Raw genomic sequence first — 16,435 nt, forward strand, 5'->3', positions numbered from 1 at the left:
GAGGCAATGGCCCCATTATCTTGATTTTTTTAAAGATTTATTTATTTATGAATACAAGAGCTGGGGGAGACGGGGGTGAGAGGATCCACCAGAGATAGAGTGGGGAACAGAACAGGCAGACTGTCCAAAATACACTGCTGAGAGGAGCAGCAAGGAGACAGGAGAGGTCTGCTGCGCCATGTGGCTTACTCCCTGGCCGGCTGGGGATTGAACTCATGCTGCAGAGGCTGTGGATTTGCTTCATAGTGCGGTGACTAACCCCTTGCACCATCAGGGAGGCCCCATTATCTTGATTTGTACCATTATTTTGCTCCTTCTGTCCCACATCTGTCTGGCTGTGGTTTCCCACCAAAGCAAGATGGTTTTGCTTAACTATGGAATATAAATTCACAAAAAATGTATTGGTAAAATACAGGAAAAAACAGACCTAAGACTTAGTGAAACATGTACTAGTTACAGTGGGGATGGGAGGAGGAAGGAGAGGGCTGGGGAAAGTGACAGGACATTGGTATGGGGGTTTGGTGGAGCGTGAGTAAATCACGAGCATGTATTGCACATATGGAGAAGTAACAATGTAACCCTAAAATAAAATAGACCTTTACACAACTGACAAATTTAATAAAAAAGTTTTTAAATACATATCATCTAAACATTTATTAAAAACTTTAAAAAAATTTAATCATCATAGTTTGTGATTTATACAATTCAAAATTAAGTCTGTGTTTTCAGATACATTTTAAAAATATAGCATCTGTTTGAATTACGAATTAGCAAGATCCATTCCTGTGTTGCTCACCCTCACCATCATCTGTAAAAACTTTACCTGACTACTTAGAAAAAGTAGGCCAGTGGTTGATGGGAAGGTATATTTAAATGAAAGGCAGTTTTAATTTTAAGGCAAAAATCTTCATAGGAATCTGTGCATAATCTTCTGAAATTGCTGCTGTAGAAGTCTCAAATCTGTGAATAAATCAATCCCTTTTCATGACTGATGGCTGTCAGTACAAAGGTATTACAGATACACCCTATAATTTAGGAATTGGCATGGCTGCCATCCCTATGCTCTCAATTGCACACTCATCAGTTCCTCTGCGGATCCGGAAGAAACCACCCTCACCCCAGCTGGTGCCCCAGCTGTTTTTAACAGTCCAGTAGTCCAGCCCAGAGGCTTCATCAGTGCCATAGCCCACCAGCAGGACAGCATGATTTGTTAGCTCAAAGGGATTGAAAGGGTCTCTCAGTCCAGTGTGGTGGTAGATTCCCTTGCGGTAGTGGAGGAAGTCATCATAGACTTCAAAAGCTACTGCAAAGGGCCCATGACGGACCAGCTCAAGCTTCATCAGCTGTTCATTGCAGCCCCCATAGAAATCCCCCACATAGTGGTACTCGGAGGAGTAATATCTGATGCAGTCTTCCCTCGGTGTGCATGGTGAATCAGTGCCTGTGTAGGGGAAGCAGGACTCCTCCACCAGCCCAAAATCTTGGGCATATTTCCCTGCGATGAGGTATGGGAAGCCACCTTCACAGCCTGAGGACAAATATCACGCAGTTATCATTCACTATTACAAAGGGGCACAGGAGAAATTGTCTCATTTCGTATTTTTTCTACTCCATTAATTCTCTATGTTACCCCCAGAAGCTGTTCTTAGCTTCAGTGCTACTTCATTCATCCAGCTCTTTGCCTCTAAGCTAACCAGTCTCTCATTACCATCTATTTAACAGATCTTTATGTCGCCCCTGATGTGGAAAGCTAACTGGGGAGGCTTGAATACCTCACTGTGTAGGTTGAAATCCAAAACTTTGTGAAAAATTTAAATTTTCTGTGCTTCTATTCACATATCTATCAAATATAGATATCCAACAGTAATTTTCCTTATAGAATCAAATTAGTTACTTAATATAAAAACAATACAAGTTCCCTATGATTGCCATTACTAAGTAGCCAGACAGCTCACTGTGCCTCTTCCTATGGAAGTGCTGACCGCCTCCTGCCAGGGCCTCCCCCCTTAAAGCACAAGCCCTATTATACACATAAACTTACTCTTAACTACTCTTTTTTAAAGACTTTTATATATTTTTGCATAGACAAACTGGGGTATAGGCCATGGGTTTGGGGCGGAATGAGAGGATTCACCAGAGACAGAGTGAGAAGCAGAACAGGTGGATCCACTGAAATCCACTGCTGAAGGGAGCAGCAGAGAGACAGGAGAGGTCTGCTGCGCCATGTAGGGCAGCTCCCTGCCTGGGGATCAAACTCAGGCTGTAGCAGTGATGGCGCTGAGACTTAATGTGGAGGCCACCAGGAGGCCCCTCCCTCTTCACTACTCTTATAATTAATTTCTATTCTCCTCACTTAACTGTAGACTTCATGAGGGTATCAACTGTCTTGGTATATTTCCTGGGCTAGTAGTCACAATTTCACTGCTTAGTAAGAATTTCAGAAAGAATAATTAGCTCACAGACCAATAATCTTTCCCAGCACATTCACTGATAAGCCAAGAAATTCCAGTGGCCAAATCTGGGCTTATCAGGAAAAAACTTCAAAATGGGAATTTCTGGGCCTCCCCTGGTGGTACAGGCGGCTGAGCACTGCACTGTGAAGCTGTCCGCTGCCTCTGCAGCACGGGTTAGATCCTGGCCGGCCAGGGAGAATCCCACATGGTGCAGCAAACCTCTCCTGTCACGCCCGCTGCTTCCCTCAGCAGTGTATTTCAGTCAGTCTGCCTGTTCTGTTCCCTGCTCTGTCTCTGGTGAATCCTCTTACCCTCCCACGCATCTGGCCTGTACTCTGGTTCTTGTATGCATGAATAAATAAATATATTTTTTTAAAGGGACTTTCTCACTGAATCAACTACAGCGTATATTATATGCCCTGTTCTAAAGGCCTAAGTACAGAAATTAAAAAAAAAAAAATTCCTGGAGACATTAGTATGGTTTTTATAAGAATAGGTTTGGAGTGAGACCTTACCTGGAACTGAAACTAGAATACTTTGAAGCTCTGTGACCTTCAAAACATTGTAGAGCATCTGCATGTATGGTCTGTCTAGCAAGAAGGATAAGGTCTGTACTTGCCAGGGTTTTGAGTCTGTAAAGAGGCACCTAAGAGCCAGTGCTCAATCTGTATATAGCAACTACAGACTTACAATTGGGTGATACAGTGAATGCCATGAGAAAGCATCCAGTCATAAGTGATAGGGTCAGAAATTCACCCAGGTTTTGTGACTGCAAGTATCGCCCTCTCTCTACTACATATCCTTTTGTCTCTGCTAACAAAGGCCAACTATGCTGAGGCAAATAGTACCTGAAATATAACACTCACCTTGCGCATACTGGCTGCAAGACACAACCTCCTGAGGACTTAAGATTGGGGTCTGAGAATTGTTGGTTAGGATTCGGATTCTTGCTTCCAGCATACCCATGGAAGCGAAGGAGTAGCAGCTTCCACAAGATTCTGGTAACCAAAAAGAAAATTACATAACCCAAAAGAACTTAGAAGCACTCATGCACACACACACAAAATAAATCTTAGACTATCCTACTTGACTCAGATACACTGACATATAGTAAGTGTGGCTGCTGTTCATAAGGATCAGCACAACACAGAAAATTCAGTCAACAAACACTATCGACCTTACAGGCAATCGTCAAAAGGCAAACATGCTATGTGGGGCTTTCCTTGAGAATATTTTAGAGAAAAAAAAAAAAAAAAAAGAGGAAAACTCATAACTTCTGCAAAACACTTGACAACATTCTTGATACTGGAGAATGGATTTTTGTCTGCAACATTTTGAGTCAGCAGACTGAGTGAAAATTCTGGAGGGACACATTATGAACTGGACTTTTTTTTTAAGGCAGTGTATCTATCTATCTATCTATCTATCTATCTATCTATCTATCTATCTATCTATTTATTTATTTATGCCAGAGCGGGGAACAGAACAGGGAGACTGACGAAGTACACTGCTGAGGGGAGCAGCGGGTGGCAGGCGAGGTCTGCGCACCATGTGAGACCCTCGCCAGCGGCCGGGGATCAAACCAGTGCTGCAGAGTCTGCGGGCAGCTTCGCAGCCCAGTGCTCAACCGCTGTGCAACCAGGGGAGGCCCTGAACAGATTTTTTAAATACCTGGATGCTCTTAGCAAGAACAACATAAATTTACTTAGGAACTATATGCTAGACATTTATTTGTTATCTCAAGAGATGGAAAATGTTATATTATGATATAATCTGAACAATATTTTCTCTTCAAAATGTATTCATAAAAAGTACAGAGAAGTGTGTGTAAGATTGTGTGCAACGAAACCGGGACTTTGAACTGTTACAATTATAGAAAGATAAGAACATAATTTTTATCTGTATTATTATTTAGACTCTCTCAACTCTGCCACTGATACAAATTCTATATGGAGATATGCTTATGACAAATTCAAGATATTGGTATTAAATGAGGTTACACAAAATTAATATGGTCTTCAGTTTACTAATATATTAGTTTCAAAGTTATTTGAATGGTAAGCATCCCTTATGTATAGAAAATAATATTTATGAGCAGACAATACAATTAAAAAACTCATTCCTCATAAAGCAAACCCTGCTTTTGTTCTCATTAATAAATATGAATTTAGTAAGTTAGTAACTGCCTTCCATAGAGAGAAAATCATTCAAAAGAACATTATGCATTTAAACTCTTATCAAGGGCACCCTATTGGCCTACTTTGGGGAACTGTGGATTCAAGTCCTCAATGCAAGGAGGCTTCAGGATCCTCTTGGGTCAGTTTGTACCATCCTCAAGTCTATCTGAATTTCTTACACTGTTTTCTTCAGAATAAACTGAATTTCCTAAAGTGTTCACATATTTTTTTTTTTTTAAATCTGGTGTCTTATGCAATGAAGGAACTCAAGTGCACGTTTGTAGAAAGAAGAATCAAGTTAAAGAAGCGGATATGTATGTACATCCAAGAAAGAAAGTGATTTCAATGGAAACAGCCAAACTTCTAAGTTACAATGGAGGCCGAATCTTAGATCTAAACACCAGTCTTCTCTAAGTTGTGCAACAATACCGCCAGGACCCGAACCTATGGCCTATTAGAGTCCTGCTGCCTCTCAACTGATACTATTTCTGATATTCTACACAATTCTCCCCTTAAACATCTCAGATTTCTCCAAATCATATATTGTTTTTGCTACTGAGGGATCACCTAAATGATAAAGAAAAGAAAAAACTCACTTACGTGCCCACTGATAGAGGATTGGAGAAAGAAAACTTGGTATATTCACACAAAATTCACACAAAGGAATACTATTCAAACATAAGGAAAGACAAAATGTCTCCAATTACAGCAAAATGGAAGGTGAAAGGAATTATGTATAGTAAATCAAGCCAGAATGACAGCGGCAAAGACAAATATTAGACATTTACACAGTGAATGATTCGACCAAACAAGATACTTAGAAAAACTAGAGCACACTAATAAACAAAGTGAAGCTCCTGAGGTAAAGAGAGAGAGGAGGGAGAAAATGACAAAGGGGTGAAAGAATGTTAGCAGGGGTAATAAAAACAAGAAGAGCAACACTTAGAAGGGAGCCTTGGAATTCATCGAGTGTACAACCTACTCACTTGATAAAGTGTGTACTGTATTCGACAAGAAGCAGTGTCCTGTTCAAGGCAGGGGCTGATAGAAAGCAGAGGCTGTGCCTCAGTGGCCCCTAATGTATGACAGTATCCTCTTACTTCATAGGTCTGCATCTACTTTGAAGAAACTTCAGATTTTCTTCCCCTGCCAAGTAGCTACTACAGAGACCAAAATTAACTGGGACATTTTGTTTTCAAAACCATCCAAATAATTTTAACCTTAGGACCCCCTCTTTTAAATGATAGAATGCCAAAGAACTCAAAAAGCCATGGTAAATAGTCAAAAGGCAGTGCTCCTGTCATGAAACCCAGGGCCTTACAATAAACAACATATCCCAAGAGAATCCGAGAACAATTCTATTTTGGCCACCAGCACTGTGGGAAGGGCCATGTGTACAAGGGTTGGAATGTGTTTTGTAAAAGAAATTACGAGAATGAGGAAAGGAGACAGACTTTCTCAAGTCCCCAACTTCTCACAAGCATGTGTCACTTGCCAACATAATTAATGCCTATTTATTTTTTTTAAAGATTTTATTTGTTTATACAAGAACCTGGGTACAGGTCAGAGGCACGGAGGGTAAGAGAATTCACCAGAGGCAGACAGGGTTGCAGAACAGGCAGACTGACTGAAATACACTGCTGAGGGGAGCAGAGGGCGAGACAGGAGAGGTCTGCTGCACCATGTGGGTTTCTCCCTGGCCGGCCACGAATAAAACCCGCGCTGCAGAGGCTGCGGACAGATTCACAGCATGGCACTCAACCCGCTGTGCCACCGGGGAGGCCCTTAATGCCTATTTTAAAAAGGCAAGGCCAAAGTCCAGATCTTTGAAAAACCATGGTCACTTAAGACTACAAGACAATAAAGACCAAGAAGGGGTTCTAGACTCACAGGAGCTCTGCAGAAATTTAATTTCCACAAACTCAGACAGATACTGTGGTTTTCACAAGGGCTAAACTTGTTCAGCTGCATCTTCCAAAAGTGGAAAACACGCAGAACTAGGAAGGAAGAAGTCAGAATTCTTTTCTTTCCCCTCTCCCTCTTGCTTGGCACAGTTGTCAACCTTGAGAAAGTCTCTTGACTCTTTTGGCATTTTTTTTCTTTTATCTTGTGTGTAAGATAAATTGGGTGGAGTGAAAGTCTCTGGCTTCTAGCAGTAATGCCGAGAACAAAATTTAGAATAAGACTTCAGTGAACTAGATTGTGAACATTAGAAAAATATTCTGCATTTCCTCATTAATGTGATCCTGAGAAAAATTCTCCTTCTCTCTTGAGAGACAATAATATATAAAGAAGCATAGCTAGGAGAATAACTAGGAAAGTCTATGTCTTCCAATTTCCTATCTTTGCTCACACTTCAAAGTAAATCCACCTCTAAGCCTGGTGCATAAAGCTGTTTTTATCACGTATAAAGACAAAACCTAATTTGTCCTTCCAATATTTCTTTTTTCATTATTCATGTTTTGGTGTCTGAACAGAAAAAAGTTGTGAATTCCCTTTAACTGTGGCTAATTCTGAATTCTGGATTATGTACAATGTTGATGTTCTTAAAATTTCCAAGTAGGTCAGTTAGCAGGAAGGGAAAAAAAATTCCCAATCTAAAGTGCAGAAAACCAAAAGGAAGTCAAAAGAGGAACCTCCAAGTACATTATTTTCTTAAGTACCTGACAAGATATACAGATGAGGGATCAATGTGAAGTCCCCTGTGGTTAAATTGTCCATGGCTGTACAAAGCATATAACACAAAAGAGTATTGAAACATGGAGACAATGACAGCTTTTACTAAACTACAATAAAATCAGTGTCAAAGAATTAGGCTTTAAGAAAGTCTAATTTCCTTCTCCTGAATTGCTCTTATCACCTGTCAATCATACCTTTGGAAAGTGAATAGAAGTAAATTTTTCTTTTGACCTTTTCCTATGCTCCCAATTAATTTTAAAAACTTCAATTTTACTAAAGGAATATTTTAATGTTTTTCTTGCAGGTCTTGCTAGATGTGTGTCTCTAGGGCAAGAACCATGTCACATTAATGTTTATATTCTTAGTCATTTAAAAAAAATCCAGGGGCCTCTCCTGGTGGCACAAGCAGTTTTGCTCAGTGCTGTGAAGCTTTCCACAGACTCTGCAGTGTGGGTTTGATCCCGGCCAGCCGGCAAGATACCCACATGGCACGGCAGACCTCTCCTGTCTTGCCTGTTGCTCCCCTCAGCAGTGTGTTTCAGTCAGTCTGCCTGTTCTGCTCCCCCGCTCCATCTCTGGTGAATCCTCTCACCCTCCCATACATCTGGCCTGTACCCTGGTTCTTATATGCATGAATAAATAAATCTTTAAAAAAAAATCTGGAAATAACTCAAATGCCCAAAAAGAGATGACTGGATCAAGAAGATGTGGTATATATACACGATGGACTATTACTCAGTAATAAAAATATAAATAAATAAAAAAATTAAAAAAAATTCCAAACACTTGTTAAATGTTCTACAACACTTTACAAAATGGCAGAAGCAATCGTGTCCCATGCCCCCACTAATCAACTTTTGACAGGGATTATCTACTTACTCCTCTCAAATAATCATAGAAAATATGTTTGCTAATATAGTAAATAATATAGTAATATAGTATATTAGTATATTATAGATAATATAGTAAATTTCAATCTCTTAACAATAACCTTTTAATTTCATTTTCCATTCATTTCCCATTCAATGATATTCAAACTTTTCTCATTTCTAAACAAGCTTTGCAAAGATACCCTTCCCAGGAAGGAAAAGGTATGAAAGAATTTTGGGACACACACTTTGCATAGAGCCTAAGAGTCCCAGAATAACCAGTGCAAATGAACAACGGAGAAGAAAGAGAAGAGACTTTCAGGTTCAGATGGCAGACAGGCACCTTGCGGACTGACCGCTGTAAGAACCCCTCCAGCTCTGTACATTGGCACATCTGTAAGAATTCAGTGATGGGATTAAGGATTAAAGGATTAAAGGTTTGGTAAGGCTGAGAAGTGAGAGAGGCTAATTATCATGGAATTTAAAAAAAAAAAAAGAACAACGTATCTTTGGATGCTATTGCCTTATATTCCCTCAGAAGGTACTGATCAAAATGTTTCCAAACAGCAAATATTACAGCTATTTTATGGGACACAATTATCCTATAATTATCTTGAAAATGACCTTAGAAGTAATAAACCTAAGTAGTGCATAAATTATTCTCCAAATCATTGTTGGCTAAAATTTAGTATACCAAGATGATTTGCTATTGAGTACAATTACATGAGTTATTTAAATCTTACTATATCAAATTTCTGAAAATAACTGGTAAAAAGAATTCTAGTGATACACTTGGGAAACCTGGACTCTGTCCCCAGGCTCAATTCAGTAACCTAAGTTAATATTAACATAGAATATCACATTCTAAGTTAAAATGAATGGAAAGGCCCTTATGCGGAACAAAAATTTACCACGGATTTGAAATATTCACTTATTGGATTCTTATAGTAATTAAGCAAGTAATAAAAAAAAAGGCCAAATGAAGGTGGAGGTGGTGGGAGGACAGACAACAGCAAAGAATTTCAGCAAACCACATACAGAGAAAGGCCAATTTTAATTAAGTGCAATTCTTTTTTTCTACTTGCAAACAAATATATCAACTTTCATTGACAATTCCACCAGTTACCTGAAGCAGGTGTTGAGAAAGTTACTGATGAAATGCTGCACTCAGTGCAGGGATCACCAAGTACTGACGCAGATTACCAACATCCATTACCAAAAACTACCATGGAAACAAAGGAAAGAATTCTTGGGCCATATAGTTTCTATTTCCTTTTCTTCCCCTCCAAATATGTTTATTGAAGTTAAAGTTGGTTTATATCATTGTATTTGTTTTAGGGGCTATGGGTTATAACCACCACAAATGCATGTTTTCACATCATGCCCACCACCAAGCCCCAGGAATCCTCCGCCATGCTCCACGGGGGCCCCGGCTCACCTTCTCCCACCCCGACATCCTCCCCTTCTGGTTGCCTCTGTTTTGCAGTTTGCTACTGGTTTGGTTCTGTGGGGCCCTTTTGTTTTGTTTCTCAATATTCTACATATAAATGAAACCATCTAGTATTTGTCTTTCTCCTTCTGACTTACTGCACTTAGCTTTATGCCCTCTAGTCCCATCCAAGTTGTCTCAAATGGTCAGTGTTCACCTTTTTTTTATATAGCTAACTAGTAGTCCATTGTATATAATTCCAAATATGTCTGAAACACTCGTCTGTCCTTGGCACTTAAGTTTCTCCATAACTTAGCTAATCTAAATAGTGCTTCAATGAACATAGGAGTGCACATATCCCTTCAAATCAGTGTTTTTGCAGTCTCGAGTTAAGATACCTTGGAATTTCTGGGTCACATGGTAGAATTGTTTTCCATTTCTTTTCTAAATTGCATCATCCCCGTTTCATCTCTATATCCCCAGAAACTACCCCAAAGATTGGCACACAGTCATGTTCAATAAATAGTTTGGTATAAATTAATTAAAACTCAAATTTTTTTTTTTTTACCTTGGTTTCGAACAGGGCTAACAAAATTGGTACCATGAACATTTCTCCAGTCCCAAGACACTGGCAAACGTAAGCTTTTTTCCCGGATTTCAGCAGTTAGTGGTGCAGGTTTGGGTCTAGGATAGAAATATACATTTATCATCACATAAAGTCATTCCTTTGAGAATGATTTTGTAACCTCTAATCTGCAATTTCAAACACCTGGATGGCTAGGATCCAGATTCGGACACAAAGAACACTTGTCCCGCTGGTATTTCAGTGAGTCTATTACACAATAACATGTCAAATATTATACAGTATGTCAATTACACAATTGGTTGCATAAATGGCTTTCATTATCCACTTCTTGTTCAGGATCTAATAATCTTTCCCTGTGAAATGACACTGTTTTCTGGTGCATACGGCAAAGTTATTTTTAGCTGTATTCTCTTAATTTTGACAGAATCTGACAAAGAAAGAAGACATGGTAAGTTGAAGATGATCTGAAAAGGACACGAAAATAGAGGAATTACTGACATGTGACTCAGAAGATGATGGTGATGATGGGGAGGTGGTAAGATGATCTAGGTTATGCCAGGACACAATGGAACTGAGATGTAATAGCAGAAGAAAAAAAATCACACATGAATAGTAATTATGATCCCAAAATATGTAAATATATAACATATTCCATAGAAACTATTAATTTTTCATTAAAACATTACTTAAGCTAGGGATTTTACTACCAGTTCTATGTGATACGGGTGAACATGAGGGGTTTGTAGAACATATGGAAGATAACACTCAGAGACATGAAACATACAGAAATTAACGTAATAGATACATAGAATTTACAGTAATGTTATAAGACATATGGCTTGGTTAATGCCCATGAAATAACCAAGACAGATAAAAAGTTGTGCCCCATAGAAAACTTTATAAGGAAGGAATAAGCCAAAAACAAGCCTTGGATATTTCTTCTGGTATTTGTGCATAAAAACTTGGGAAGGAAATAAACAGTTTCTGGGATTTCACATCAAGAAGTCCAAAGACTCAATCAATGCACATAAACTAATATTCTATAAATACCTAGGAATAGAAGTAATATGAGATATTAAAAATGGTGAAGTTTGAGCCTCCCTAGTGGTGCAAGGGGTTAAGATGCAACCTATGAAGCAATCCGCAACCACTGCAGCCAGCATGAGTTCGATCTCCAAGCAGGGAGCTACCCACATGGCGCAGTGGACAACTCCTGTCTCACCTGCTGCTCCCCTCAGCAGTGTATTTCAGTGGATCCACCTGTTCTGCTCCCCCACTCTGTCTCTGGTGAATCCTCTCACCCCACCACTCCTCTGGCCTATACCCAGCTCTTTTATGCATAAATAAATAAACATTTAAAAAAAATAAAAATGAAAAAAGGTGAAGTTTAGCAGCTTTATGTAATTTCAGGGAAGCTATCTCAGAGTCATATTGTACTCATTTGTTACACATGACTCTACCATTTACTAGTTGTGTGACAGTCTTCAAAGAACTTAACATCACAAACTATAATTGACTTCCATTAAAATGGATATAATCATATCCCCACTCCAAGGATTGTTATGAAAAGTCAATGCAATGATCAAAAAGTGTTTATAACAGTAGCTGCTGCTGATAAGCCCTCAATAAATGGCAGCTACTATGATGATAACTACCATCGTCCTCCTCCCTGTCATTAACAGGACTAACTAGGATGCTGATGTACATTTAAATGGCTGGCACAAAGCAAGGCACCAAATATTAACTTCTACCTTTCTACCATTCTTAACGCAGAGCCTTTTCTCATTGATGGTCACAGACACACAAAACAGGAGGACAAGGAAAGCTCAAGGGCATAAAAATGAGAGTGAAAGAGGAATTTGGGAGTGGCCACTAATTATTTGGGTCAATAATTTTTTCAGAATTTGGTGAAAGGTCTTGACTCAGAGAGATGCCCATAAAGAAATTTTATCTAAAATGCCAGCGGTTTCAGATTTTCTAAATCTCAGGTTAAGAGTCTCAGAGTTTCTGTTACGTCACTGGATGCTAACAACAGAAAAATGCTCCTGAAAATCAGGCAGCCAGACCACAGTTCTGCTTCAATAGCACCCATTTCAGTTAATCCCATCTCATCTTCAACCGCTCATGGAGCCTTAGCCTTAAAAGCAGCTCTTCCTAAAGCTATTCCTACTCTAAGACAAAGGTGTTGAATGGGGGAGAAAAAATTGCAAGCACAAAAGAGTCCCCTGGGTACATGGCACATGATACATGACAAAGCAGTTATAGCTGAGCTCAAATCGTTCGAGCAAGAGCGCCAGTCTCCCTGAACTCAAAGTTGACAACACCGTCTATGCCTGGTCCTTAGGGTGTTTTGCTGAACAGAGTCTCAACTCCCTATCTCATAGACACAATAAGGTTCCTTCACCCTTCATGTTTTTTATTTTATTTATTTTTGCAAAGAAGAACTTGCGTATAGGCCAGAATTGTGGGGGGTGGTGGTGGTGAGAGGATTCACCACAGACAGAGTGGGGAGTAGAACAGGTGGATGAACTAAATACACTGCTGAAGAGAGCAGCAGGGGAGACAAGAGGGGTTTGCTGTGCACATTGATTAGCTCCCTGGCTGGGGATTGAACTCAGGCCTTAGAGGTAACAATGCTGAGACTTAACCTCTAGGCCACCAGGGAGGCCCGCGTTTCCTTCACTTTAGTGAGTCCAAGAAGGGAATATTCTGTCCTCTTTTTCCTAGGTTTGACTGGTTAGCACATTTCATGGACTAGAAATTCTCTCTTTTTTTTTTTTAAGATTTATTTATTTATTTATTTATTTATTTATACAAGCACTGGGTACAATCAGAAGCGCGGGAGGGTGAGAGAATTCACCAGAGCCAGAGGAAAGAGCAGAGCAGGCAGACTGATGAAGTACACTGCTGAGAGGAGCAGTGGGAGGCAGGAGAGGTCTGCGCACCATGTGGGACCCTCACCTGGCAGCCGGAGATCAAACGGGCGCTGCAGAGGCTGCGGGCAGCTTTGCAACCCAGCGCTCAACCGCTGCACCACCAGGGGAGGCCCAGGACTGGAAATTCTTTAGCATATGCTTTGACAAATATTATACAAAGGTTTTGTTTTTCCTTTTTTTTCCAATAAAGGGGCATTCTCATGGGAGAATATTATCGGTTAGATAGGAAAATCTCAATATAGTTTTAAAGCTGAATAACATTCGAGCATTAGGATTATTAGTCTGAATATGAAAAAAAATTATGTGATTAGTGACCTAATCAAACAACAGAATTTGAACAAAGACTCATATATTAAGGAAATGATCACTGTATTCTTTGAAAATTGAAAAATATTTCCATGTACTATGGGAAATAACCTCCCTATACAACTTATTGACCCCCAAAGGTCAGTTTCCAGTACCAATAACCTTCAGTTATAGCAAGTACCCTTAAAGCTAGGTATGGTAACCTAAGAATGTCCTTAGTCATTTAACAACTGTTAAAGGACTATATACATCGATAGATCTTGCTACAGTTGTGAGGGAATAAAAAATACCAAATTCCTGACCATATAAATTCAAAATATTATGAATAATTTCCCAAAAGAAGAAATAATCCATAAGGTATAAAAGTTAAAGATGGGAAATGCCACTCCTGGTTTAGGGTAACAGTGGTAAGTTGATAAATAAGGAATATTTTTTTTGTTGGACTTTAAAATAGAGAGAGGATTTTGAGATATTTATAGGCAGCAAATTTGACAGTTATTATAGGCAAAATGAGGCCTAGTTGAGGCAAAGAATGTGGCATAAATGGAGGCAAGATGAAAGAAGAGGGTTTAGTAATTTTGTGTCATATTGTTTGACAGCAGGTCAAGGTTGCAGATACGGTCACATTAGTTGTTTTTGGTTACCACACGCATTTATTTATCAGACATTAGACAGGAGGTAGTAACACAAAGCTGAGTAGAGGACAACAAAGCAGACAGTATTTCATAGAATTACCAAGAATGTGGACAAGGATAAAAGAAGCCAAAGAGACAGGAGGGTGGAGGCTGATGCATGATGACAAAATCCTAAGCCAGTGAGTAGAAAATGGAAAAGGGTGTAATGACAGACACTGTGAAAGTAAAACCCATACATTGGACTGGGAAAGCATTAGAAATATGTATAAGCAGAACTGGGGAATGGACAAAAAAAAAAAAAGATAATATAAGAAGTTTAATTTGGGATGACCAACAAAATGGTGGGTGATCTAGGAAGAGCCAACTGGAAGGAAGAACAAAGGGTCCTGAACACAATATCTCTAACAGCAATAAAGAAACATGCTTTATTACCTTGGGATTCTTCGGTGGTGGCCACCACCTCTCCTCATCATCTCTCTCAGGGTAAGAGTCTCATATTCCATGTATGGGGCTGCAGTCCAAGACTTCTGAATAGTGTTAATGGCGTTCACAAAATCGTGGTTGTATTTATAGAGCCTGTTAGAATACCTGTTACAAAAGTAAGAGAGTTACAGATAGACTCTACTGATGTAAATAGGCCCCATTAAAATAGGTGGTTTATAATCTGGGCCTAAATGGAAAGTGGTATAATCTCTCAGGGAAGCAAATATATCAGTAGCTTAGAATGAGATTGTCTCCTATGAAAATAATAGTTTATGTTTACTAAGAGTTATGTATAAAAACATTCAATGAAACAACTTTTATAGCAGCCATAGATTATAAGCAAGTTATATAATGTTCTAAGAAAAGATTTATCTAAATAAATAATGGTATTTCCTATACTATATTGCATATTCAATGAAAATGTCTAAGTTATTTAGCCATATGGAAGCATGTTCACACTATATTAAGTAAAAATCCAAGACTTCAAATAAGTTTACACAAGATTAACCAATTTTTGTAAATATATATGTATTTATGTACTTAGATGATTAGTACATTTTTAAAATAACAACCATGATTATATCTGAGTAATGGCATCAGACCACCACCTTCCCACAAAACCCTATCATTTCTAGATATACCTTTAAAATTTTGTAATGAAAATAAACGGGGGTAGCAGAAAATGTACACAATGTAAATATAATGTGGCAAGTTTTATAACTATGATGAAGTACTATATAGTATACTACATATGGATAACTTCATAACTACATTATGCAAAAATAATTATTCCATATGGACTTTTTGTTTATACCCTGGTTATACAAAATATGGTTCTTGAATCAGTATCAGCAGCACACATAGAATCTTGTTGGAAATATGGACTCGAATGACCCCAATTAGATTACCTGAATCAGAAACTGCATTATTTATTTATTTGTTTGTTTGTTTGTTTGTTTGTTTGTTTATTTATCCATCTATGCAAGCACTGGGTACAGTCAGAAGCGCGGGAGGGTGAGAGAACTCACCAGAGCCAGAGCAGGGAGCAGAGCAGGCAGAAGGACCGAAGCACACTGCTGAGGGGAGCAGCGGGCGGCAGGAGAGGTCTGCGTGCCATGTGGGACCCTCCTCCGGTGGCCGGGGAGCAGCCGGGGATCGAACCGGTGCTGCAGAGGCCGCAGGCAGCCTCTGCAACCCAGCGCTCAACTACTGTGCCACCGGGGAGGCCCCAGAAACTGCATTTTAACAAGATTCCCAAGTGATTCACCATACATTAAAATTTGAAAATCACTGGTTTCTATGATGTCAGTTGCTTAGATTATGCATATGTCAATAAACCTAACACACAAAGAACATCTTTACAAAGCAAAAAATTGAAGGAGTTGATAACTCATTTAATTCAAACCTGCATCACACCTATATGCCAGTGCAAGGAAATATTGAACTCACCATGTTATTTCCTCCAAAAAGATTTTTAAAAAAATCTAAAAAAGATGCTGTTGCTGATGTCTGAATCTCTAACCTGGACTCCTGTTAACATTCAATTATACAAAGCAAGATATACCAAACCTGAGTAGCATAATAGATATAATTTGCTTTCTTTTTTAATTTAGATGTTTGGGAAAGTGAGAGTATTTTGATAAATCTGTATCATATTTTTGACATTCCTTTTACAACAACAAAACAAGTTACAGTTATTTAACTGTTCAATAGACACAAGGCTAAACCTTGAATTGTAAATGTTGATCTTGAAATATGTTTTACTAGAAAGAGTCACTGTTTCATTGACTGTGAGTATTTGAGAAGCAGTTTCTTGCCCTACTTATTTCCATTGTTGTAAGATCTGGTGAAACATCATGTACTGATGTATGTATTAGTGATG

The 16,435-nt window shown here is 38.9% G+C and overlaps 1 protein-coding gene across 1 annotated transcript in view; it reads right to left on the reverse strand.

Moving 5' to 3' along the window:
- Positions 1–649: 649 nt before the first annotated feature.
- Positions 650–16,435, reverse strand: part of CTSC (cathepsin C) — a 41,523-nt gene continuing 25,737 nt past the window's right edge. The window contains exons 4-7 of the mRNA XM_037523117.2: positions 14,503–14,658; positions 10,176–10,291; positions 3,320–3,451; positions 650–1,528 (exon numbers count right to left, since the gene is read on the reverse strand). Coding sequence (XP_037379014.1) covers positions 1,026–1,528; positions 3,320–3,451; positions 10,176–10,291; positions 14,503–14,658 — 907 coding nt within the window. The 3' untranslated portion in view covers positions 650–1,025. The remainder of the gene's footprint in view (positions 1,529–3,319; positions 3,452–10,175; positions 10,292–14,502; positions 14,659–16,435) is intronic.

This window comes from Talpa occidentalis, unplaced genomic scaffold (genome assembly GCF_014898055.3).
Source record: "Talpa occidentalis isolate TD23 unplaced genomic scaffold, MPIMG_talOcc4v2.1 talOcc4.3, whole genome shotgun sequence".
NCBI lineage: Eukaryota > Metazoa > Chordata > Mammalia > Eulipotyphla > Talpidae > Talpa > Talpa occidentalis.